This window comes from Sebastes umbrosus, chromosome 24 (assembly GCF_015220745.1).
Source record: "Sebastes umbrosus isolate fSebUmb1 chromosome 24, fSebUmb1.pri, whole genome shotgun sequence".
Lineage (NCBI taxonomy): Eukaryota > Metazoa > Chordata > Actinopteri > Perciformes > Sebastidae > Sebastes > Sebastes umbrosus.
Window position 1 is genome coordinate 10536978 of NC_051292.1, and position 24863 is coordinate 10561840.

General features: G+C 42.9%; 1 protein-coding gene across 3 annotated transcripts in view; it reads right to left on the reverse strand.

The window, feature by feature from the left end:
- Positions 1–1788: 1788 nt before the first annotated feature.
- The window catches only part of mcf2la (mcf.2 cell line derived transforming sequence-like a), a 35680-nt gene continuing 12605 nt past the window's right edge, over positions 1789–24863 (reverse strand). For 2 of the 3 annotated variants that reach the window (XM_037762484.1, XM_037762485.1), the window contains exons 2-31: positions 20808–20891; positions 19484–19598; positions 17651–17741; positions 12616–12729; positions 12399–12515; positions 12159–12308; positions 11945–12069; positions 11738–11852; positions 11519–11638; positions 10825–11016; positions 10550–10741; positions 10314–10467; positions 10170–10222; positions 10001–10080; positions 9752–9818; positions 9463–9648; positions 9271–9363; positions 9085–9177; positions 8884–9009; positions 8576–8797; positions 8402–8494; positions 8242–8320; positions 8078–8162; positions 7880–7980; positions 7581–7673; positions 6600–6674; positions 4957–5066; positions 4755–4867; positions 4369–4472; positions 1789–4246 (exon numbers count right to left, since the gene is read on the reverse strand). In XM_037762484.1, coding sequence (XP_037618412.1) covers positions 4167–4246; positions 4369–4472; positions 4755–4867; positions 4957–5066; positions 6600–6674; positions 7581–7673; positions 7880–7980; positions 8078–8162; positions 8242–8320; positions 8402–8494; positions 8576–8797; positions 8884–9009; positions 9085–9177; positions 9271–9363; positions 9463–9648; positions 9752–9818; positions 10001–10080; positions 10170–10222; positions 10314–10467; positions 10550–10741; positions 10825–11016; positions 11519–11638; positions 11738–11852; positions 11945–12069; positions 12159–12308; positions 12399–12515; positions 12616–12729; positions 17651–17741; positions 19484–19598; positions 20808–20891 — 3422 coding nt within the window. In that variant the 3' untranslated portion in view covers positions 1789–4166. Of the gene's footprint in view, positions 4247–4368; positions 4473–4754; positions 4868–4956; positions 5067–6599; positions 6675–7580; positions 7674–7879; positions 7981–8077; positions 8163–8241; positions 8321–8401; positions 8495–8575; positions 8798–8883; positions 9010–9084; positions 9178–9270; positions 9364–9462; positions 9649–9751; positions 9819–10000; positions 10081–10169; positions 10223–10313; positions 10468–10549; positions 10742–10824; positions 11017–11518; positions 11639–11737; positions 11853–11944; positions 12070–12158; positions 12309–12398; positions 12516–12615; positions 12730–17650; positions 17742–18442; positions 18707–19483; positions 19599–20807; positions 20892–24863 lie in introns of those variants that run through there. The other variant, XM_037762486.1, reaches the window with a different exon arrangement.

A 24863-nucleotide genomic window follows, 5' to 3' on the forward strand; every position in this document is an offset into this window, starting at 1 on the left:
TATACTATTAAATATACTATAAAATAAACTATAAAATATACTATAAAATAAACTATAAAAATATACTATAAAATATACTATTAAAAAACGTTAAAATAAAAATTATTTAAATTAAAACGTTAACTATAAAATATACTATAAAAAACGTTAAAATTAAAATTATTTAAATTAAAAACGTTAACTATAAAATATACTATAAAAAACGTTAAAATTAAAATTATTTAAATTAAAAACGTTAACTATAAAATGTACTATAAAAAAACTATAAACAAACGAATTAATTAAAATTGAAATTAAAAATACTAATAATCGAAATACTACCTAAATTTATGATTTCAACCAAAAAAATTCTCTATTTTTTACATTTTTTATTATTATTATTATTTCAAAATGACAGTAAACATAGTAACAGCAGAAAACATTAAAATAATTTATATGACTGAATTGTACACTGATTTTCTTTAATTGATTATATGTATATGTGTTTTCGTATGTGTACATACTGCGTGTGTGTATATGTGTATGTATGTATATATGTATACAGTATATATATGTATATATAAATAGATTTTATTTTATTTTATTGTTTAAATTGTATTTATTTTACTTGTGTATATACTTTTTACATATATATCTATTTTTTGTATAAAATGTGTTTTTCCTGTATCTATACTGACTTATTTTATATTAATATTAGGTTTATTAAGTTTCTTTGTACCGAGAATGTTATTATAGGGGACGTTTGTGAATGTTTGTTCTGCTGTTTCAAAATGAACAAAAAAAATAAATATAATATTGAAAAAAAACAAAAAAACATTTACATACAAAAGAAGCATAGCGAAAACATAAACAAAGAGCTGTGCCAAACACAAAAGGACAACAGAAATGAAACAAAACCAACATAAAATTAAAAAAAAAACACAATAAAAATACATAAATAGATAATAATAATAAAAAAGACTACGCGAGAGTATGACAATAATTTCACTTAAAAACTTTAAAGATATTGCTTACATTCATTGATTTCATTGCTTTTTTGTTTTGTGAGGAAGAAATTGACAGATGTAATTCCATTTCTTTCATAAATACAAAGAAATTAGGCTCTTTTTTTTTTTCTTTGTCACTGCAACCATAGCAACCAAATATAATATTTTCATAGTACAGTGCAAAATCTGAGAAAATGTACTGAAAATGTCTATTTGTACATTTGTAAATTTGCTTTATAGAGCAAACTACGTCACTTCCGGTAGCAGCCCGGCTCCTTCGTGCCAGCTTGATACATCTGTATCTTTCCAGCCTCGGCTGAGCTCGTCCACATCCTCTCACATCACGTCCTTTTACCCACCTTGCTTCATATATACTATAATATATGACATTTAAACCACTTTAAACACTTTATTTCTCTATTTTTTAATTTAATATATCCCGTGAGACATAATTTACATTTCTAGAGCATTGAGAGGAATAAATAAAATAGAAAAGAGACCGAAGGTTGGATGGTGTACATATTGGAACGCACCCCCAGGCCAAATCATGACAGTCTAAACTGGAGAAAGCCTATTGGAGGTTAGATACCACGTGATTTAAATTACACTTCCGGATCAAAATATATAATTTATAACATTGGCAACTTATCCATGTGTTTTTATGTTTAATAAAAAGCTATTAAAATTGATAGACTAATTCAAATATTTTATTAAATAATAATAATAATAATAAAATAATAAAAATAAATAAAATAAAAAAAATATATATAGCTTTAATTCCCATAAAAAAGGCAAAATCCCATAGAGGAAACCATCTCAGACTTTATTAAAGCTGCTTTTCATTTTACATACAATTCAGAATTACATATTTACAAATATACACAGATATGTCTCATTATAATATCTTTATATCAACACCATACTCGGTAGATACAATAGGAAAATAAAGACAGTGGTTGCTGCAATGTGCTGCATAAAAAGAAACAAAAAAATAGAACCCTTCTCATCTCTCCAGCCTCCCAAAGTCAAAAGGTACAAATTATTCAATAAGCTTTATTGTGTGGTCATAATAGAACGCTGACAAGTTTTAGTGCCCGTGTCAGCTCTCAGGAGGGCAGAAAATAAACTCTCACGAAATACAACAGTGCCTGGTAAAAAATACTCGTTCGGGGACTTTGACGTGAGAGGTTTATGAAGAACATGCCACAAAGAGAGATGATACACAGCGAGACAAAAACCCATGATCCTCTTCACAATGCACATGCTCTGGAGGAAAACAATGTGAGGTATAGAGGACTCATCTGTACAAGTGTAACATACAATGCTCAGTCTTACAGGACTTACAAGGACACATAATGCCAGCCACAGTTTGACACAGAAAGCTTCCTTTTTTCTCTGGAGAAGAATCTTTCCTTTCACAGGGAGCACATGCGTGTTGGGGATTTGAGTAGCATCTCTGTGAGAAGAGCTCGAGAAAACAATCAGGAGCATTAATCATAGTCGGGGCAGAGTTTAACCAAACCACAGTGGTTTTAATGGACAAATACAGCCCATAATGGGTGGGGCTGGTTTGAGTGTAACAGCTTGTTTTTCTGCTTCAACAACAGAGTCACACATTCAACATTGAAGATGGGGAAAAAAGGAAGAGATTGTTTTACAGTGGATACAGTAGAAATTTGGGTGTAAAAAAAACATGTTCACCCTTGAAAAACAAGGTGTCAGAATAGCACAGGTTCCTTTTGTGTGTGTGTGTCACAGCAGCTGGTTGTCACAGATGTGCTTGTATCTTCGTTTCCACTACAGGGCCCAAAAGTCAGACTTTTGTCATTACTTTTTTTTTTTGCACATTCGGCTACATTAGAAGTAAACAGATATTGCTGTCGGGCGGCAGGGTGGTGCAACATGTTGAGAAAGGTCTGGGCCCCGGTTTAGCCCTGCATGTAGGGAAGTGGCGGCTGTCACATGCCTGAGTGGGGCTGGGAGCGGAGGGAGGGAGGGGACAAAGCCTGCTTTTGTTGCTGCAGTGCAAACCAAAGATAGGTGAGCGCAGTGACGCAAAAACTGGATTCATGTGCAGTTCAGATTTAAGAGTGTGTTTTTGTTAAACCAGGGGTTATCAATTAAATTCATTATAAATGAATCCAGCATTAGAATGACCCTAATGTGACTCTGATCCAGCTGCTGTCTGCGGCCTCTCCTGGGGGTGACCAGTTGGATTAGTTCTGAAGCACACACGTGCAAGAATGCGCACACACAAAGACATTTAGTCGCAGGTATGCGGTCACACCTGCCTGCCTGCCCCGCGCAACTTCTTGGGCTTCCTGAGAGGTGAATCCAGAGCAGCTCAGAGGCGAGTTAGACAATCACTCTTGGAAAAAGAAAGAGGTTTTAGAAGTTGTTCCAAGCTGCATCTCTCGAAGTGTAACTAGAGAAGAAGTGCACATCTGACCACCAGGTGGTGCTGTTGGTGACATTCACCGTGTGATACATTTGACTCTGTGTTTTCTTACCATGAAACAAGGGAAGCTCTTATCAACAACATGTGGAGGAATACAGCATTACTGGCCCGCCAGACACTACAGGGATCTAACACACTCAGATTTACAGCGACACGCCCTCAGAGGTGCTCCACCGAAAAAAGCTTTCTTTCCTGTTGCAGCCAGCTGCCAGTTTTCACAGTGTACGATTAATGTGTGACACTAAAGCATCATGGTCCGTCTGTAAGCATCTGTACCTGTCCATGTTTCACACAAGAATCTGTCGCTATGCCGTGATGGGGTCCAGTGTGAGCTGCTCACGTTTAGTGCATTTAATGCTACATAATCAGAAGGATTAAATATTAGACTGAAGACATTTCGCTTTTAAAGAAGGCCTGACCGGAGGGGATACATCACATGGCTGTAAAGGAACTTAGTTATTTATATCCTGGATATTTCAATGATCTGAATTTTCTGCCACTTGAATCAACTGTGAGAGTACTTAAGATTTTACCAACATGTTGATAACTTTGAAGGGAAAAACATGAGAGTGTAATACTGTTGAGTGGAAATAAGCCATTTATCCATTTGCAGTTAGACTGACAGGTGGCTGAAAATACCCGTCCTCCTGTCAGGGTCAGCTTCAGGATTTTTGTAATTCCACATGGTTGATGGACGGAGAAGGGACAGCGATGATCGCAGGTCAGGGTTTGATGTCGGAGAAGCTGGTGTATGTCTCGCTGCAGCTGGAAGAAGTGCTGAGGTTGCCAGAGACGCTGCCATCTGCAGGACAAACACACAAACAACAACAGTGTCAGCTTTATAGACAGCAGGAGATAAAGGCAGTGAAAAGTGTTGAAGAACAGGTGTCTATAGACACTATATATAGTACATATGGATAATACCTGAGCTGCTGAGCGACTGGGATGACTTGGACTCTGTGATGAGGCTGAGGAGGTTTGCTGCGGCCACCCAGCCCTCCTTACTGCTGCGAAGGTTCTTCACAAACCTGCAGAGGATTAAACAAACAGTGACTTTATCCAACGATGTAAATATCTATTCATACAGCTGCCTTTGTTGGCGTTATTGCACATAATTAGTAAAAGATTTGGGGATTTTTGTTGGCCCAGTAAAAGTAGGAATCATAATTCAAAGGTTTTGAGATATAAGTCAGGTCTTGTTTACACTCTTTGGGCTGAAAATCACCAGCTAATGTAGACCAATAATAATCTTTGTTTTTAAGGTCTACATAAATTTGGATTCTTCTGACTAGAGAAAAGCAGATGTTTACCACTGTCCCTCCTCTCCTTCTCTGATTAGCTGGACCATGTCTCCGCTCTTGACGGACAGCTCCTGAGGTCCCGCCTTCTCGCAGTCCGCCACCACCGTGTACTTTCCCGGAGCCTGAAGGGTCAAAGGTCACCGACGACAGCCAGTTAGAGGTGGACAAAACAGAAAAATATAGAAAGTGTTGTAAAAGTCTTCAGACTCACCAGCTTCTTTTCTACTTCGTCCTCGGGGTCAGAGTTCAAAGGATCCTCGCCGCTGGAGTACCCGTCGGTCTCTTCTGTGGCGTCCACCGAGAGAGACGCCTTGTTCCAGCCTGTAGGTGAGGAGGTTTAGAGACAAAGGAGAGACTTGAGGAATCTGTATCACACGCTCCCTCTCCACGTGGCATTTAAAACGCTTCCTGGGGGGTCACTAGATAACTCAAAACGTGTGAGTGGATAGTAGGGATATTCATGGTTGGAATAGTTAGATAGATCTGTCTGTATTAAAAGGACAGCTCACATGTTAGTGAATGTGAATTGTTGCCAGGAGCAAAAAACTGAATGCCACTTGGAAAGAGAGTCCCAGTTACACATAATCTCCCACAAGGAGCACAAAATCACAAGATCCGTTCTGTCCAAAACATGTTTGTCTGACAAATCAATACATTTACACACACACACACGCTCAAACAGTCAAAGGTCAAATCAAAGTCCTCCAAAACCCCCGGAGCAGATCAACGGAGACAGTAAGATCCCAGTAAATCAAGGATTCATGATCAAACACGGCAGAGATTTGAATCACCTGGATTAATTCCAAGGCTGCTCTGACTGCCAAAAATAAATTCAAATTCTCATTATTCTCCACGCCACACAACCATTAACCCCAAAACACCTGATAGTAGAGGAAGAGAGAATGATTGATTTGAGGTATCTTGCAAAAAACGGTGTCATTTAACCATGAAGTGAGTCTTAAAATCTCATATTTCCAAGTTAAAAGTGTCGAAATAACTAAGATAAGACTCAATGCAAGGCTAAATGAAAGAAAAGTGGATGTCTTGCTACACTTTACCTCTGGTACAAATCAATCATGAGCACCACAAACCACAGCAAACCCTCACAGTGGCCGATCCTCAGAGCGGCTCTGTACCTCGCCGCTTGCTCTGTAACAGACTAGAGGTGCTCATCCATTTGACCCTGCTCAGAGTGACATGGGAGGTCGGCTCTATGGACGGGGAGAGACAGCCAGCAAGTCAGTGAGACGGACGGCTGGTCCTGAGTTAGCTGGACGGTCAGTAAAATGGACCAAAACGACAGTATAGCTCCAAAATCATTGGACACACACATCAGGGATTCTTCCCTCTGATGTGGTCAGTAAAGTAACCACACAATTTGTCAGTAAATCATTCATTCAGTGACATGTGTTAAGTGTTCCCCAATGAAAGATGTTACAAGACATATAATTCAGTGATGATGATGATTATGACCTGTGGAAAAATGTTGTCATGCACATGGAAAATATATATATGACAGAGCATCTGCAGGTTTTCAGAAAGCCAAAACAGACTTTTGGAGACATTGAATAGACTTCCAGGACCTGCAGATAGTCTGTGTGAGCACAACACAGTTCTCTCTCTCCACACATGTACATTACTGTCATGGTAAATGTAAGGCGATGGTATGAAGAACGGCTACTACTGCTGGATTAATGTTTGGTTTGACATCACATCCAGTTTGTGAGACAGGTGGAATCTACACAATGAAAAACACAAAAGACTGGAGTACGCTTTAGTGGTGAGGGAAGGGAGGATGAACGACGGATCTCTAGAATTAGATTGACTCCTATTATAGGATGACAATATATATACCTTTGAACCCAAACGGCGTGGGGTCGCTCTTGACCAAGTGGCGTTTGGAGGTGTGCTCGGGGCTCAGGGCCGAGCCTGACCACACGGGCAGGAAATAAAGTGAAGACAGGGAAGAAAAGGAAGAGGAAAGTGAAAACGAGAACGGCCTCAAGAAGCAAAAATATAACACTATTAAATATCTAAACCAACGAGACTAATGTGAGCTCCTGTCTAAAATGCCTCTAACTTTTTCACTGGCTATTGAAGGTCTGTTGTATCGAGTACAGTAGGAAATACAACAGTGGCAATGTTAGACTTTCACCACCAGAAGGTGGTGTCTGCAATATAAAAACTAGGATCACCAGTTTCGCCTCACAGTGATAGCCATGTTATACTGCATCAGGCTCTAAATCCCGTTGGACGCATGGTTAGGGGGCCTCTATGTTTGAAGTTACTGCTCACAAAGACACATAATGATCACGAAGAGATGAAATACTACCAAAAAGAGAGGCAAAACTACCACAGAGACACAAAATGACCAAGATGAGACGCAAAACGACCAAAAAGACAAAAAAATACCAAAAAAATACCAAAAAAAGACAAAAAAAGACAAAAAAATACCCAAAAGAGACAAAAAAATACCACGAAGAGACGCAAAATGTCTACAAAGAGATGCAAAACGACCAAAGCTGTCTCTTTGAATTTGTGTCTTGTTATGTAGGAGGACTGGGGGCCATTTACATGTCTGTGCCCAGGGGTCTAATGTCTCATAATCCGTCCATGGTTAGATGGAGGCAATAATTGAATTTAATTAAAAACCCAGCACGTGTGTGTACTGCATTTATTGTAGAACTGATAATAAATATACTGGTTGGAGGGAAAACACTGTCCATCCTTATTTATTCCATTTCAGGGTGTGTTTTAGTGCTCATGAATTAAACTTTTACTTTGTTAAAGAAAGAATACAATAGCTAAAAACCTCCCCAGGTCTGCTAACGTTACCTTTCGGACTCTTCAGATTGCTGAAGCCCTGCAAAGTAAAACGCTTTTTAGCCACTGAGGACCTGTCAGTGGTCGGACTGGTCACTGGTTCATCTGGAAACAATGGTTTGAAATGGAAAGCGGGGAGGAAAATAAAAATAATCGTTTCCCCCAAAAAGAAAAAGAAAGAGAGACAGAAAGAGGAACCATGAAGATGAAGGTGATGAAGAAAAGAAGAGTTCAGTAGGAGCATTTCAGCCACAGTTGACTGATACATTTCATCTCTACGCGTGAGGATGCAGCGTTTATCAAACACTCACCTTTGTGTTTGGGCGAAGAGTTGGCGTCAGACGTCGTGCTCGTCTCCGCCTTCTTCTCCTCTTGCTTCTTCTGGCTTTTCTGACCGCTGCTACGAAACGGACTGGTAAAAGAGTAGAAGAAGAAAACATATAAGCTATAAATAAAAAGGCATCTTATCAGTGGGCGTAGCTTCTGTGTGCAAAAGGCTAGACGCCAACCTGAGGGAGATGGAGGTGCTGTTGCTGGTTGGACTCGGGAAAACGGAGTCGGAGCTCTTCTGCTGACTGGCCTCTGAAACATGAACTGCAGTTGAATGTTGTGCAAAAGACGGAAGGAGAAGAAAATGCAAACAAGCTTGTGTGTGTCTGTCTTTTATCAATACCTCTGCAGGCTTTGAGCTGCTGGGTCAGCACCTTGCGGATCTCGCTCACCCACGTTGTTTTAATCTCTGGCGTTGCGGCCTAGATGAGATCATTATACAACGTTAACACTGATAGGGTTTCTCCTCCGTGTATCCAAGCAGTGAGGCTGAGTGAGCTCACCTGGACTATAAAAACTTCATCCCTGGAGTTACACCAAATCTCAAACTTCTTGTTGTCTCCTTTAGCGCTCTCTGTGATGCCCACCGCACTCATCTGAGAGGAGAACGAAAGCACACAATCAGAGCTGACATTTCGCTACAGCTGCCTATCTTAGAGGACTCGACGCGAGCTTACGCTGAGGGAGTGCTTGAAGCTGTACGACGGAGCTTTCTCGTAGCCCTCGCCGTTCTCCTCCCTCCTCTTGCAGAAGAGCAGCGCCTTCTGGTGCAGGAACAGGTGCCTCTGCATGGGCTTGAACCGGGCCAGGTCCTTGACCTTGGCGTGACCTTTTTTATGCTCCGTCCACACGCTGAAGGAGCCCTGCATCATCAGGCGACCCAGCTCCGTCAGGTTTCCCTGAAAAAGGACAAAAGCAAAAGACGTATTTAAGGTGCACTCTTGCACGAGCAGCTAAATGAATCATTCAAAACGGTGTCTCCGACCTCGTATCCTGTGATGGCGATGAGGTGCATGGAGTCGTTCACCGCCTTCAGGATGCCCAGGATGGAGGAGAGGGCCTCCTGTAGGTCGTCGCAGCCATCGCAGCCCTTACTGTACTTCAACAACTCCTGCAAACACAAGTGGAGTACAGTGAGACTGAAATAAACACTCATAAATATGCAGTATATGCAGTTTCAGCTCACCTTGAGCAGCAGCTGGTACTTGGTGATTCTCTGGACGGGTTTAAGGAGGTAGGAGTCCAAACCAAGTTTATGTTCCAGCTTCTTCTGGCACTCCTGGTTCACAAAATATAAACCAACGAGGATATTTAGAGTTGTTGTAAACCACACGATAAGGAAGATGATGAGGTGAAAGGTGAAAGGGCAAACCTGGAAGAAGGCACAGTCGGAGCACTGTCTCCACAAGCTCTCAGAGCGAGGTTTGTTCTGGCAGTACGCCTCGTAGATCTGCAGGTCCTTCATCTACACAGAGAAATTAAATTATGTCCATCATTGAGTTGACTTTTTAAGATTTTTGTCTCTTTATAAGTGCAGACCAGAGTGCAGGACGTAAGCGCTCACCCTCTCTAAAAAGCAGCGGCCCACTAGTTCTGGGCAGTCAGTGTACGCTTCCAGTTCCTTTAGAAACGTCCTCTTATGAAACTGGTAGATTTCAGGCATGTTGCCAAACAGGACGACCTTCTTGCTCAGCAGGGCGCTGGGGATGAGGTGAGCCATGGCTGGGTTGTCCATCTCCGCTGCGTAGCCCTGTGTTGGAGTTTAATATTACGCATTCTCGAATATAGAGAATAGATTCATGCACTGAATTACACCCTCTATTCTCATTTGCATTGACGTGACGAACGCTCACCTCCAGCACGCACAGCAGCTCCTCCACATACGCTCTCTCCGTCTCCAGCAGTTCATTCATCACGTGGCTGCAACACAGAAACACAAACGCTTTTGTCTCCAGAACTTCCTGAGATGAGACCCCAGTACTGAAGTACATGAATGTTGTATTAAAATACACATTTTAGACCTTAAAAGGTGATACAGACAAAGAAAAGTGATCACTGCTTTCTTTATTATGGCTCTGAGGATGACCTTTGACCGCGCTTACCGCCGAAGTACAGCCAGGTTTTCTTCTTCTTCTGAGAGAGAAGCATGTCTGGTGCCACCGTTATGAAGGGGAGACTCCACCTGCACACACACACATTCATATATTTGCTTTGACGAAACATCTCTGGAGCTTTTTGAGGAATAAAAATCGTATTTCGTCATGCATTTACCTTTTTGCAGATGGCATTATCTGCGGAGTATCTTCTGTCTTTTCTCTGTTGATCTGAAGGACGAAACAATGTTTTTATACAACTAACCAGGTGAAGAAGAGCCCTGATTTAAAAACACTTTATTATCTATTGATTCAGGCTTACTGGGAGAGGAGAGCGGAGACTTCACTTCAGGTCTCGGTGCTACTGGCTGGACTGGTCTGGTCTGTTTGGCGGCGAGTTTCTTCAGGCTGACGCGTCTCTTCTCAAACATCTCCTCGACGGAGCTCTGCTTCTGGAAAACTCTCTCTACCTGGTCCTGATGGACACCAAACACGTATATATTGTAGCGATTTAACTAAAAGATCAAATTTAATCTGTTAAATGAACTTCCTACTGACCCTGAGCTGAGTAGTGAGCACCGCCTCGTACTGGCTGTATATGGCGCTGCGGTCGGTGAGGTTGTGCAGCGCTGCCGTGTCCAGGTAGCGCTCCAGTTCTTGCAGAGCTGCTTCAGCTCCGTCCTGAGACTGACAGCGGTCCACCGGCTGGTTGGCCAGCAGGAAGATGCCCTCCTCGCACCACCGTGACGCCTGGGAGGAAAATATTCATAGAAACAATAGACCCCAACGTTCCTTTCTTCTCTTACTTAACTCCAAATCTTGATCTCTCGTACCTTCTCCAGAGCGTGGTGGAGCTCCATCGCCCGGAGCAGGAGGCTCTTCTTGCTCCACAGGGTGGAGCTGATCTCCTCGCACACTCCTCTGAGCTCGCAGCACTTGGGCCTGATGGAGTCCTCGGCATAGTGGGAGTTTTCTATCAGCCTGTCGCCTTCGCCGGCCAGGGACAGGGCACGGTCGAGTGCGTCCTATTGAAACACGGTGAAGATCAGAATAGAGGATGCATGGAACTAACAGCAGCGGACGCATCATCAATCAATCGTCCCCTCCTCAGTCCTCTCCCTCTATAAGTAGAGTGGAGCGTTCATTACTTAACGCTGGATGGAGCGGGACACATACACATACTCTGTGCCAAAATGCAAAGCAGCATCTTTATGGTTTTCACATCCAACATGTGATGTTGTGAAACAGCATTTAGAGCAGCATAAAGGTGGCGTAACCATCATAGCTGAGGTTGAAACCACATCTGACTTAAATAAAAGGGATAATATCAGCCCTAATGTGTCATATTATTGGTCCAATAGCACACACTGAGGTGCCATCTCTACCTCCCACTCATCTATTTGCACAGTGAGTGGGGGATGGAACGGGGCATCACGTTGATTATATCATTAGCCATATGGCTTCAAGGGTGCATTAAAGGTCAAAGTGTTGTGTTTTCTGCTCCACGTGTGTGTGTGCGTGTCTTACACAGGCCTTGTCCTCGTGTCCGCTGAGCTCTCGGAGGACGTGCTCGGCGTGGGCGGGGCTTATGCTGACCTCCGAGAAACCCGACAGCCGCTCCGATGTGACGTCGAGCTGGGCGCGCACCTACGAATATACGCACATTCATCATTAATGTAAATGTGTTATGAGCTACAAACCTGACTAATGTGTCGAAAAATTACACTTCCCCACAGTTCAACTCACTTCACGGAAGTGTTGTTCAAAATGACGGAGCTGTAAGCACTGCTCCAGCTTGGTGCGGTGACGCTCCCAGAAGTCGTCAAACGCCGTTTCTGTTTCGTCCAGCTGACCCAGGAGTCTGAGAGGGACGAGGAGAGGAGAGAGGATTTATTGATGCATTCAGGGACAATTTCCTCATCTATTTATGTTTCCATTCATCCTGTCCTCTACCTTTGTACAGTAGCTAAGTTTTCCTGTTCATCGTAGGTCATGCTGTATTCAGGGTCCGTCTGCAGAGGCTCGTTTATACACTCCAACAGGCGTCCCCCCTGAGACAGCGCCACCTGCAGGTCCTCCTGGAAATCAAATCATTGACTTATTGGTGCAAAGGAAAACACAGAGGGACATAAGGTTGTATGGAAAAGACAGAAAAGGCATATCTGACCTTCATTTTATCCTTCTTCAGAGTGTGTGTGTGCAGCAGGTCGGTGGTGGCGTCGGCGTCGTTGGGTAACTCCGTCTCTGCGAGCTCAGTGCCGAACGCCTGCAGCGTCTGAGCCGTGGTCTTCACCATGAGGGCGAATGCCTCGATCGCCTGAGGAGGACACGTCCAGGTCGTATAAGAATGATGCAGAAATACATGCACACTTTTTTTATGAAAATGTGTGCATGTGTGTGTACATACAGTGCGGTGTGAGATCCAGCTGTCGTGGCAGTATTCCTGCGTGCCTCCCAGCTCCGTGGTCAGCTGTCCCGGGTCGATATAGGCGTGGAGCTCAGTCACCGAACTCAGCATCACCACCTGATGATAGAACACACACACAACCAGCTGATTACATGACGCATTATTTGTTAAAAGAAGTAAAGAGAGACACATGCATACAATACACAAGTATACCCACCTTCATTTTGAACTCATCCTTGTTGTACTTGAACAGGAAGTCTGACAGAGCCCGCTGGAGCAAAGTAGTGGGACGCAACACCAGAACCAAGTGTAAGTTCCCTGGAAATGAACCCTGAGGGAGAAGAAAGAGGAGGTAGGATCTTTTAGTATGTGTTTATCTTTACATTTTAGAGGAAATCATGTGTCAGGCCTCGACTCTAGCTGCTTTCTTCACTTCTAGGAAGTTATTTTTCTGTAACACTTCAGCTACACGGAGTGGAGAGGTGGTCGTGTTGCTCTGGCTCTATCTGGTTGGCGTGGAGAGGAGGTTGTGTTGATCTGGCTCTACCTATCTGGCGTGGAGAGGAGGTTGTGTTGCTCTGGCTCCATCTATCTGTCGTATCCTGTACAGATTGTAAAAACCCCCTGTAGCAAATTTGTGATTTGTGATTTTGGGCTACACAAATAAAATTGTCTTGACTTGACTTGGAGCCTTCTTGTGTAACAGACGTCCCTCTGCTGCAATCCTGAGTTTTCTTTCTGGGATTTAATATCCACTAAATCTTCCACAGTCGTTCCCTCGTTGCACGCTGTGACTACAAGCTAAATGAGTCCTGTGGCTTTGGGAGTAACCACGGCTCCACCTCCACACTAACAGGTTAAGAGCGTGTAGAATTGCCTTTACATGGACAACCAGCCCAAGAGGCCACTCAGCTGGAAGGCTGTCCTGGTTATGGCTTCCTCTAAAACCCTGGGTGAATTGCTCCACCCTGTTAGGCATCATAAATCCATGTAGGGTGACATATACACACACACACACACATGGCCAGAGGCAAGCTGGGAGATGCGTGACAAGCTCATTAAATCCTCAGTGTTGCCATAAATAAAGGGATATTGTAGAGGATATTCAAGCCGTATGAAGCTGGATCACCTCAACAACATCGTAACTGGTGTCCACCATCTCTACAAAATGGTGTCAACCGCTACTTGCATCCATCGTCGTCACGACAACGCCGATATATCCATCAGAATGAACAGAGGACATCCCGTAAACACAGGGAAGAGTGCTTTGGTAGAAAAATAAAAACTGTGCATGGCTTTAATTCAGTCTACAAGGAGACCCGCACTCACATACATCACACCCGTGAAAATGCCTGCATGCACGGCGTTGCCATGGAAACCACTCTCCTCAGAAAAAACGCACAGAGCGAGATGGGGAGCGCATGACGGAATGCGAGCGAGAGTGATGATAGGGAGGAAGAGAGTCTTTTTGAAAGTGTCGATGGAGCTGCAGCTCCACTCCGCTGCTCCAGTCATTTATTTTTGGCGCGCACACACACACACACACACACTCTGCCTGCTGTGATGCTGATTAAAGACACCCAGGTGAGAATATTCAGCGCTCGTTCTACAGAGGTTCCTTTCCAATTCCCACCCAAACTGAGCATTTCTTAAAAAACACCGCCCGCAAATCACACCTACAGATAATAAACTGTATAAAAATATAACTATAAAGTAGAGTAATTATAATTCAGCACAGATTAAAAATACATTCTTCTTCTACCAATAACACAGCAGACAAGACACAGCTGTAATTAGAATCCATTAAATTCAATAAACCCTGCGAGGTCGCGGTTTAATTTGGGCCTCTGCATTAACATGATAATACACAATTAGCCCGGTGCCTGACAGATGAACACACACATGCTAATGTGCCTCCCCCTGGATACACACTTCTACATTAAAGTGATGCACAGATAAAAAGCACACATAAATAAATGATTAGGATTAGAATATCATTTTCTGTTGACCGGGGTGATTTATATTCTTCCGGGGAGGAAAACCACTCCAGTGATGTCCTCTAATGACATCCACATTGTTCTCCTGGGAGGTGGATAGCCTCCATCATAAACCATCCTCACACCCCCTTCTCTGTCTGCATGAAAAGGGTCCAGATTATGACAAAGAAATGCTGCACTGTAGCTGCTTTTTTAGCCGGTGTGTTAAAAATGATAGAGCCGTCCGTCTGCGTTTTAACCCTGCAGCCACGTTCCTGCATGCTTCAATGATTGCATATTTAGTATTACCCAAAACCACAAAGACAGGATGCAACAGAGATGAAAGTGTCAGCATTTGGCTGCAAATGCATGTGGAGTCACCCTGTTTGTCCAAAATACATCCTGGTATTTGGATGGTGGAGTTAGATTGTGGAGTGAATACGGAAGTGGAAGCATCATGAAAAGATACAGAAACTTTCACTGAGCAATTGTTGCTTATTTCATGGTGATTATAAACTAGAGGTCAAAGTTCATCTCCAGTTGTATTCACCACTATAATACATCAGTGTACATGAGACTAAAAACAAACCAGTGAGAGCATCTGTGCACGTGCTGTACACTAATCTCAGGCTTTACATGACAATACTGCCCACTCCGCTTTTTTTTTTTTCTTTCCGGCGGGGGAAAACCAGCAAATGGCATCGGGCGACCTTGAACGGCCTTGATGAGCAGAGCGTCTCACGGGGGGGAAAAGACGGACGACCTTCATCGTCCGGTAAGACCGCGTGTCATTGGCTTGGTGGACAAAGCAGGCGTTGCCCAGGACGGACATCTACCGCAGGGGGAGTGAGGAGGAGACGCACGCCGCCCTCGCCAGCTGCTCCTCATGCCTCCAGGTTAACTTATAATGCTGCCTGCCTCCATCATCGGGACACAATTATGCCCCCCCTATATGAAACCTGCACAGGATTTAAAGCTGAAACACCTGCTGTGTCTTCTTGAATGGGACTTATGTGCAAGGATCTTGCGATAGACTAAATAACAACCTGACTTTGCTAAGAAAAGTCGAGATTTAAGAAGCTTTTGTCACCTGCTGGTTTACATAGTGTTTTAGGGTCTTTGGACCTCATATACACAAGATATTACTGTGATTTGTTCTGTCTTTTTTATGTCATCTGCGTGCAACGTTTCTGTTTGTGTTTTGACTTCCCCAAAGCATAACAGGTGCAGCATCTTGGCAATCATTTTGAGATATTAATAACCTTCCTGTCAACTAAAAGGCACCGACAACAAGATGATCATCCTCTAACCTGCTGGCAGGTCAGTGGGAAAACTATTAAACTGCTAAATAAACATTTCAACAAAAAAATACAGTGATCCCACTTGTTTTAAATGTTACTTTTCATTTAGTATATCTGGAAAGTAACATTTGAAACAAGTAGGAACGATGTATTTTTATTTCCAGCTATATATATATTTCAAAGTGCTGCGTGGGAAGGCAAGGAGACGATGACTCCGAGGAGCAAAGAGACGGTAGAAACAAAAGAAGTAGAACAAAGAAGTGAAATAATGGATGAAAAAAGAGGAGAGGGAGAGAGAGAGAGAGAGAGAGAGAGAGAGAGAGGTAAAGGGGGAAGAGGAGATCCTGCAGAGAAGCTTCTGCTACCATGGTGATAAACTCCTGCCTGCCTCTCTACATCACAGGGTTAAAGACTGGGTATGATAGGGTGTGAGGCTCATTTCATCTTAGCTGCTATTTTTATATTTCCCCATATTGTCATCAATGAGAGCAAAGAAAAACAGTTTTATACTGACGAAACAAACGAGATGTAACATGATGATTAAAGAGCTTTACAGGTGCTGGTAGGTGGACGTTGTTACCTTTAGACAGAGCCAGGCTATTCATGAAAAACATTAAATTATGTTTTATAAAAGGATTTATTGTTCGGTGAAGTGTTCTGAATCAATTTCCACTTATAATTTGCCTGAAAAAATACAACTGTTTCCATGTGTTTTGGTTTGTTTTTCATTCTTTCACATGGACATACAGTAAAACCGATTAAAACAGGAAGACAGCTGCTGATTGGTTCCCTGCTATCAGTCCATCAACGTCCCTTTCAAGGACATGGACCGGGCCAATGGACTGGAATAAGAGACAATAACAGACCTTGAATGGTCCATTATGACTGGTGGTGGGGAGTGTCTGGAGTGTGCAGATGTTTGTGTGTACAGGTTAAACTGACTTGCTGGAAACAAGGAGCCTCATAATGGCTTATTGTCACAGTGGGGATAGTTTCATAGAAAGACCGTGGACAGACCATTAGATTGGATTATAATCAGTGTCCAATTAGCATATATTAGCATACATCTGCATATATTGAACACGGTGTAATACAAGACGAGCATCTTAACAACAGATGTGTCGGGTGTGGTGGAGCTTCATCCTCATGTTGGTTAATCAGGACTCAAAAGATGGAGGGCGATCCCGGAAGCTGATAGAGTGAATTTAAACTTCTACTTTTTTAAATGTTTCATATTAAGGCCCTCAGAGAGCAGCGATCAGGAGCTTTGATTCTCAAGTCTGTCTGATGTAAATCAACTCAGCCTCTCGTTTTATTTCTCTTTCCTCTCTTCATCCTCCTCTTTCCCTTTTTTAAAGCATCTCCCTGGGTCCCTTCTCTTTCACTCTTTCACTGCCTCTTCAAGTCATCGTCTCAGAGAGGAAACTTTTACACTGCATGTCCAAGAAGAAGTAGGCTAGTAGGCTGATGGCACAATTACAGATCAGACTAAGGCTCACACCGCTTGGACTTTCTATGTCTAACAGGACAGTAACTCATCGCACACATGCACACACTGTATTCACACGTTGCGAGAATCCACCACCACCCACTCCAGCTCCAGCATAATACGCTATTTTTAACTGCCCTCCTGCTTCGTTACGACATCCAGAAAGAGAAAAAAAACACAGTCGCCTAATTGCCAGTCTTGCCTATACACAGCGAATGAATTAAAAACACACACGTAATGTAAAATTTGTACAAACTAGCGACCAATACATCCATTACTCTACATGTAAGTGGTGACAAACCAAATTATACACATACACAGCTGACACCAGCTTGTTTAAACAAGCATGACTACATGTAGAGTGATGCACACACACACACCAAAACAGCCATTTGTAGTTGTCAGAAGTACATCATCAGCAAATGATGCACACAAACAAACTGAGCCAGTGGTCACCTAGGCGAGGACAATCAGATATAGACTTACAGCGATGCGGAGCAGGGTAGCCCTGACGGCGGCCCATCGGTCCAGTCGTCTGTCGATGACCAGGATGAAGCCCACTCCTGATGCGGCAACGCTGCAGGGGAGAAACACACACTGTTATTAACACCAGGGAAACCATTTTTCTATATGTGTGTGTGTATCAGGTTTTATCCCAATAACAGAAATATGTTTTCAATCGTCAAACAAGTTGTTCAAAAATGTCTCCATCTTTTACTATGATCTTCCTGCACTACATTTCCCATGTGTCTCGAACAGTGAGGCAGGTTATCGACAAAAACATAAAGAGCTTTCATCAGTTATCATCCGGTTAGGTCACAATAACTGACACATACTGTATAGATGGAAACATTACAGGACTTTGGTGGTGTTCACGACAGACTAACATATCATTTGGGGATTAAAAAGCAATGCATGTAAAGGTTAAAACCTTCGTAACAACCGCCTGTGTGTCCGTGCTAATCATCTGTCATCAGCGATGATGATGAGAGACCCTTGTGATTACCATGGCAACCTTGGCTCCCTGTGTGTGTGTGTGTGTGAGAAAACCTTGCCATTCATTCCACAGGCAGTGCCATATGTAGCAACCTCATTAAGCAAATGTGTGTGAACGCTGCTGCTGGACAAACTGACATGATCTGAACACACAAGTAGAAAAAAAAACACACATATAAACACACACTGTGAGGCCAACACAGGAATACTGCTGAGTTGGTCCATCTGGGGCGTCATTATTAGCCAATTTTTAACACACACAGACATGTTAGGAAACACTACCCAGTGAACGCTGCGACATCAGATCCTCAATCCATCTCTACTGGAAAAAATATCGCTTGAATGAAGCCGGCTGAGAATCTGGGGGGAAATCTTTGCTATTCCACGACAAAAATACAACAAAAATCCTTAATATCCCTTTGTCAGCATCCAGTTATAATCCACTCCTCCTTAATGTTTCCTTATTCCGCTGTTGTCAATTCCCGCATCATCTGTTTGCAAGCTCGGCGGATGGAAAAGAGGTGACCGCTCACATCCTTAAAGAGCATCTCCCTCCTCCTTTCCTTCCTCCTTCTCCCTCTGCTGCTGCTCCACCACCTGCCTCCCACCCTCGGCCAATCAAAACAGAGCCCCCGCATCTTGCTGTTCTGCCACAGCCAATCGGGGCGCAGTGTGCAGCCGACTGCATATAGCTGGTGGGGATGAAGGGAGGGGACTCAGAGGGGGGGGGCGGGGGGGATATGAAAGGTGATGAGCCACAAAAAAAGGCCGCCATGACACACACACACACACACATATATAGATGCATACATCTCCATCCTTTAATTATGTGTGTGTATGCATGAGTGTATGTGTGTGTGTGATGGGAGTGCAGCGCTCAGCAGGAAAGGAAAGGTGGAAGAAAGGGAGGGGAGGTGAGAGGGAGGAGAAAAAGGAGGAGGGAAGAAAAAGAGCCTTTGCGATGATTTAATTTAAATTAGCAAAACAAATTGTGTTACATTTCACCTCGAGACCTTTAGATCAGGATTATTGTGGAGGTTTATTGTGAAAAACTCTATCTATATTTTTCCTTTCTGCAACCCATCATTTTTTTCCTGTCATTCTCAAAATATATTTTCCTGCAATCTTCCAGAAATCTATTTCTTTATGTCTTTTGTGCGGTAGATTTCCTTGTGGCATGCAGGCCTTTTGGTGTTGTGCTGCCATCTGTTGGCCCCACGAGGTATCGCACCTCCACAAATTGGCCAGATTCCCTTCACAGTTTTGTTTGTTGTCAAACCAAATGAAGCTGCGGAGAAGATGGTGTGTGTGTGTGATGCTAACCTCGGGATGTTGCTGAGGTAGCTGAAGACATTCTGGACCTCCTCCTCCTCCAGCTCGCTGAACTCCGGGAACTCTGGGAAGACGATGATGGGGCTGCCGTCCATCCCGCGGCCCCCTGGAGAGGAAAACACAGACTTGTGAGCAGAGAGACGTCTCAAGTGGGGTTATAAAAACCCTAATGTCCAAACTTTGTCTAAACTCCACAACTGGAAACTTAATTTGAAACTTGAAAATCAAAAGGCCCTCACACACATACACTATAGGCCTTCTCTTTCGTCGGCGGGTCAAGTTGCAAAGCAGATCATCGTGGCGATGAATTATTCACACGCCGTCACTCGGCAGGCATTATCGTCATGGTAACACAACACTTGGTGTGTGTTTCTGAGCGCATCAGTGTGAATACATTTCTATGTGAGCGCTTGTTTGTGTAAAGATTGAAATATGAGAACTTTGCTTTCCAACTTTGGAAGAACTTGTTCAAGTAAAGAGTGCGTGTCTTTACATTAGTTTGATATAAATTACAAGAAAACTAAACATCCAAACTGTTTTTATGTCTAAAGGGAATTAAGGTGCTGAGAAGTGAGACATATTTGGCGAGACAATGCAATGCAGTGCTACATAACATACAATACACCTCAGGTAAATACAACTAACACATATAAACAGAGATAATTGTCCAGAATAATCTTTCAAGTGATGCCACTTTAAAGTCTGCAGACCGTGGAGCTATTTCTGGAGTATGTGCGGTGAATTGTCCTGCCATCAGAGACACACACACTCACTTTGATTCCAGCTACAATGTTTGCTCAAACTGTGTACTGCGAGCTTTCAATAGATCGACCCGACCGAAGGAGAGAAAATGTGGTAAATGGAGGCAACATGAGTAAGACTGTAGGTCTGTTGCATTATGATAATAACCCCAATTTGCTCTCTCCTTAAATTAAATCCCTCTTTAGTGAACTTGAATGTGATTTTGTAAAAACAACCCAATTCCCCAATCTAATCTAATCTAATCCATGCTGCCGATCTGGGGTTACTAGTTCATCCTGAACTTTACTGTGAGTCGAACACAATACCTCAACAGTGTTTCATTTAAATGTGTTTGTTAAGTGTATTCAAAATGTTGGGTCTATTTGCACTTATGTTAAAATGTAGAAAAAAGAGCGAGCAAATGAGTGTTTAGAGTTTAATTTGTTCAATTTGCTTAAATCGAGCATATCTCGCAAGCTAATTATCACTAATCCCTATTGTTCAATTACACGAGAAAACACAGAGTTATAATTGAGCATCCTCAGTGTGTGTGTGACGGTCAGGAGAAACCAACCTGGCAGGATGGCAAACTGTTTCTGGAGCTCAGAGCCGATTTCTGCCGCATACAGAGGACCGTCTTCCCTCTGCAGGATGCCATCTGAAGACAAACACAGAGAGACATGGAGATGCATTTATCAGATGACACAAAACACACCCCTTATTATCACCCTGTAAAGCTGGCGGACATGTTTGGAGTTATCAGCTCTTTGGGTGACCGTTACAAATGGGATCAGACGACAGAGACGGAGAAGAAAATCAGGCTGCGTCGAGGATGATTAACCAGGTTTTGAATATGAAGCCAATAATCCAGTGTGACCCATTTTGGACTTTATAGCCAACAGCTGACCTTTCTATTACAGATATACGCAAATAAATCTATTGTTTATATAAACTTGTTGGCTATTGATGTCCAACTACAATCACTCCTCTGGAAATAAAGAGGAGAGCGAAAGAAGAACTTAAAGAGGAGAAAGCGATCGTAAACAGCATTAGGATTTCCTCCTCTCTCCGGCCGAGCTGGATTACAGTAATCTCATTTAGCCCTCTGAGACATGTAGAGAAATATAGAGATAAAAAAAGCCCCCGTTTTGGTTGCCACGTGTGACCCGTGTGTATGCCAAACACGAGAATTGTGAATGAAAACTGTGATGTTTCTGTCATGTTAGTGTGTGTAAAAGGAGGCATCACTGGGGTGTGTTTTGGGAGGGTAGACAAAGGCTGGCACTGGGAGCGGTGTGATGGGAGTGTGTGGCGAGGTTTCCAACAGTATGGCGGGGCTGGCAGCGAGAGGCAGTCATTACCATCTAAGTGCAAACACAGCAAACTGTTCATATTTTCTTACTCATGTGGATATTTGGGCTTCACTGTGCAGAAATTGACACTAGAAGGCTGTTTTCATACATCATACATCTAACATCCTCCATCATATATGTATAATCTTCTGCATTGTTGGTCATTTCTTTCATTGAGGTGTAATCTGTTGTTTCTCGGTATGATGAAGAAACCCAGATTAAGAGCTTAGATCCTCAGTTAGATGCTACATACTGTGTGTCAGCCAGACAGTGACTCACACCACAGACGGTAGCGTAGTCCACAATTAGCACGGGGGCAGCATGTGTGAGAGCGTACACTATATAACCAGCTGTTTACGAGTAAACAGGCAACGCAAAACACATGTAGTCGTGGTCCTGCAGGAATCTATTACACTGGAGGTGTACAACACTAACTGGCACACAGTGATAATGCCAGTAAGGCACTGGGAATGGCTCCTGATGTCAGGGGATTACATTGAGATGACAGAGCAGTGAGTCAGGAAATCATACACTAACGCACGAGCATCACACTGACAGGAAACATACATCTCTTGAAGAATACAGTATAGGAGAAGATAGAGAAGGGAAGAAATTAGTTAAATGATCTTGCAAAAATATGAAGAGGTAGAAATGCAGGAAAGAAGAGTCTAAAAGAGGACACAGTTTGAAGCAGGATACAGTTCAGAGAGGTGGTTTAATAGACCACAGAGCTTCCAGCAAAGCCTGTAATTTAACCCAAAAACAACAACTCCGCCAGAATTAGCAGAAACCACAAAGGAGGAAGAGATGGAAAGGGAGGATGGACGCTTTTTCTCTCTAAAAGCTTAAAAGATGTGTTTTAGAAATGTTCGGACTGTGTGTGAGCGAGCGCGTCGTCATAATGTCGGGGTGTGTGTTTCAGCGTGTCGTCGTCGTCGTCGGGGACAGCTGTCAATTCAGTGTGTCGGGCAGTAAGCTCGGGGTTAAGACGCAAACTCTGGAGCACGGCCAGACATGTGCTACTGTATCTGGTGTGTGTGGGTGTGTGTGACCTCAAAGACTTAGTCATAACCAGGAGGCCGGCCTCTGCATCTGTTGGTAATCACCATTTACAAACTACTACAACACGCTCTCTCACGACGTAAAAATGCAGGCGATAGGAATTACAGTTTTTGAAATTAACTGTCTGACCCAGGAGTCACTCAGTAGTTGCATCACCATGGCGACCAGGTGGGAACACCTGACCAGCTGATTGAGATTTGCTTGTTAGACCCCTTTTTGCACATTTCCAACTCATTACGCTCCTTCAGCACCTTCTTTATACAAATTAAAGCCAGCAATTCAGTTTAGCGTCAGCTTTTCAGCATCCAGCATTCACACCATCTCTAGTTTATGATCGACATCCCTCCATTAAATAAAATAGTATAAATAAAATGTACCTGTACCAAGTGGAAAAAAGTTAATTTCAGACCCTGATTATAAATATCCAATAAAGAACTATTTCTCGCACGCCTATAGGGCGGAATGCTGCACACATATCAGACATTCAGGCGTCGAGCTGCTTTTCACTGCCGCTGAAACTCTAAAACTCCCCGCTTTGTCCTCAGTCGAATGAATGAAATTAAACTATAGCAGCCAGGCTGCAAGTGAACCCCTTTACCCACCAAACAACACACACACACACACAAACTGGAAGTGGGGCAACGCAGCCAAACACAAATAGTGATTATGGGGGGCCTAGAAAGAATGTCCCTCCGCCTCCGTGTACCCTTCCCCCCCCAAACCCTGACACCCCTTCACTATTTCATTCATCCTTTTTCTCAGGGGCTTAACGGAGGGGCTAACTGGTACATAACCCAACTATCTGCCCATTAAAACTATGTTATCAGGGTCACTTCAGCTCTATCGGCATTTCTATTCAGCCTTTACATTCACTTTCAATATAACAGATATTGCAATGACATGTCATAACATTCATATTTTAAGGATTTAAATATGAGGCAAACTGAAAGAAAAGTATAATCAAACTGATTGTGATGCCTGTTTGTATGTGTGAGAGAGGATTTAGAGAGGTGAAAAGACAGTGAAGAGGAGGAGGAGGAGGAAGAGGAGGAGGGGGAATGAGGCAGTCGGAAAAAAAGGAGCGTAGAGGTGCTCTGGTCTCAATAGGATGAAATGGAGGACAGGGTGTCTTTACACATGCCTACATATTTAATGTGTTGGCCTGGTGCTAGTTGATACTGTGGATGTGTTCTGTCTGTGGTGGGGGGTCAACGGCAGTACAGTACTTTACTGTAAAATACACACAACCAAAACCTACATTATATACTATATACTTAGGGATATTCATCACATGATTGTCCATAGTTAATCAGGATTAATCACACATTTTTTATCTGTTCAAAATGTACCTTAAAGGGAGATTTGTCAAGTATTTAATACTCATATCAACATGGAATGGACAAATATGTGGCTTTATGCAAATGTATGTATATATTTATTATTGGAAATCAATTAACAACATAAAAAAATGACAAATATTGTCCAAAAACCCTCACAGGTTCTGCATTTAGCATAAAAAATATGCTCAAATCATAACATGGCAAACTGCAGCCCAACAGGCAACAACAGCTGTCAGTGTGTCAGTGTGCTGACTTGACTATGACTTGCCCCAAACTGCATGTGATTATCATAAAGTGGGCATGTCTGTAAAGGGGAGACTCGTGGGTACCCATAGAACCCATTTTCATTCACATATCTTGAGGTCAGAGGTCAAGGCACACCTTTGAAAATGACCATGGCAGTTTTTCCTCACCAAAATTTACCGCAAGTTTGGAGCGTTATTTAGACTCCTTCGGGACAAGCTAGTACAACATGGTTGGTACCAATTGATTCATTAGGTTTTGTAGTTTCATATGATACCAGTGTCTTCATGAGGGTATTTTTAAAATGATGCGCAAGCTATATATCTTATTATGTGAAACATGAAATATGTAAGGGATAATGTACAGCGAGCTGGTCATTGTTGTGAAAGAATCCCCGCGTCGGGGTCCACCGGAGTGAAGCATCGCCCAGAAGGGGATTCTTTCACAACAATGACCCGCTAGATAAACATTATCCCGCTTATTACACGGCTACTTACTTAAGAAATCAATATTTTGACACAAAACCATCCTCCAGAGTCCGACATCAGAGCTGCGCCCATAGCAACGGTCTGTTATACATAGCAACGGTCTGTTATAGAGAAATAACAAACCGCAGAACACCGTGATTGATCG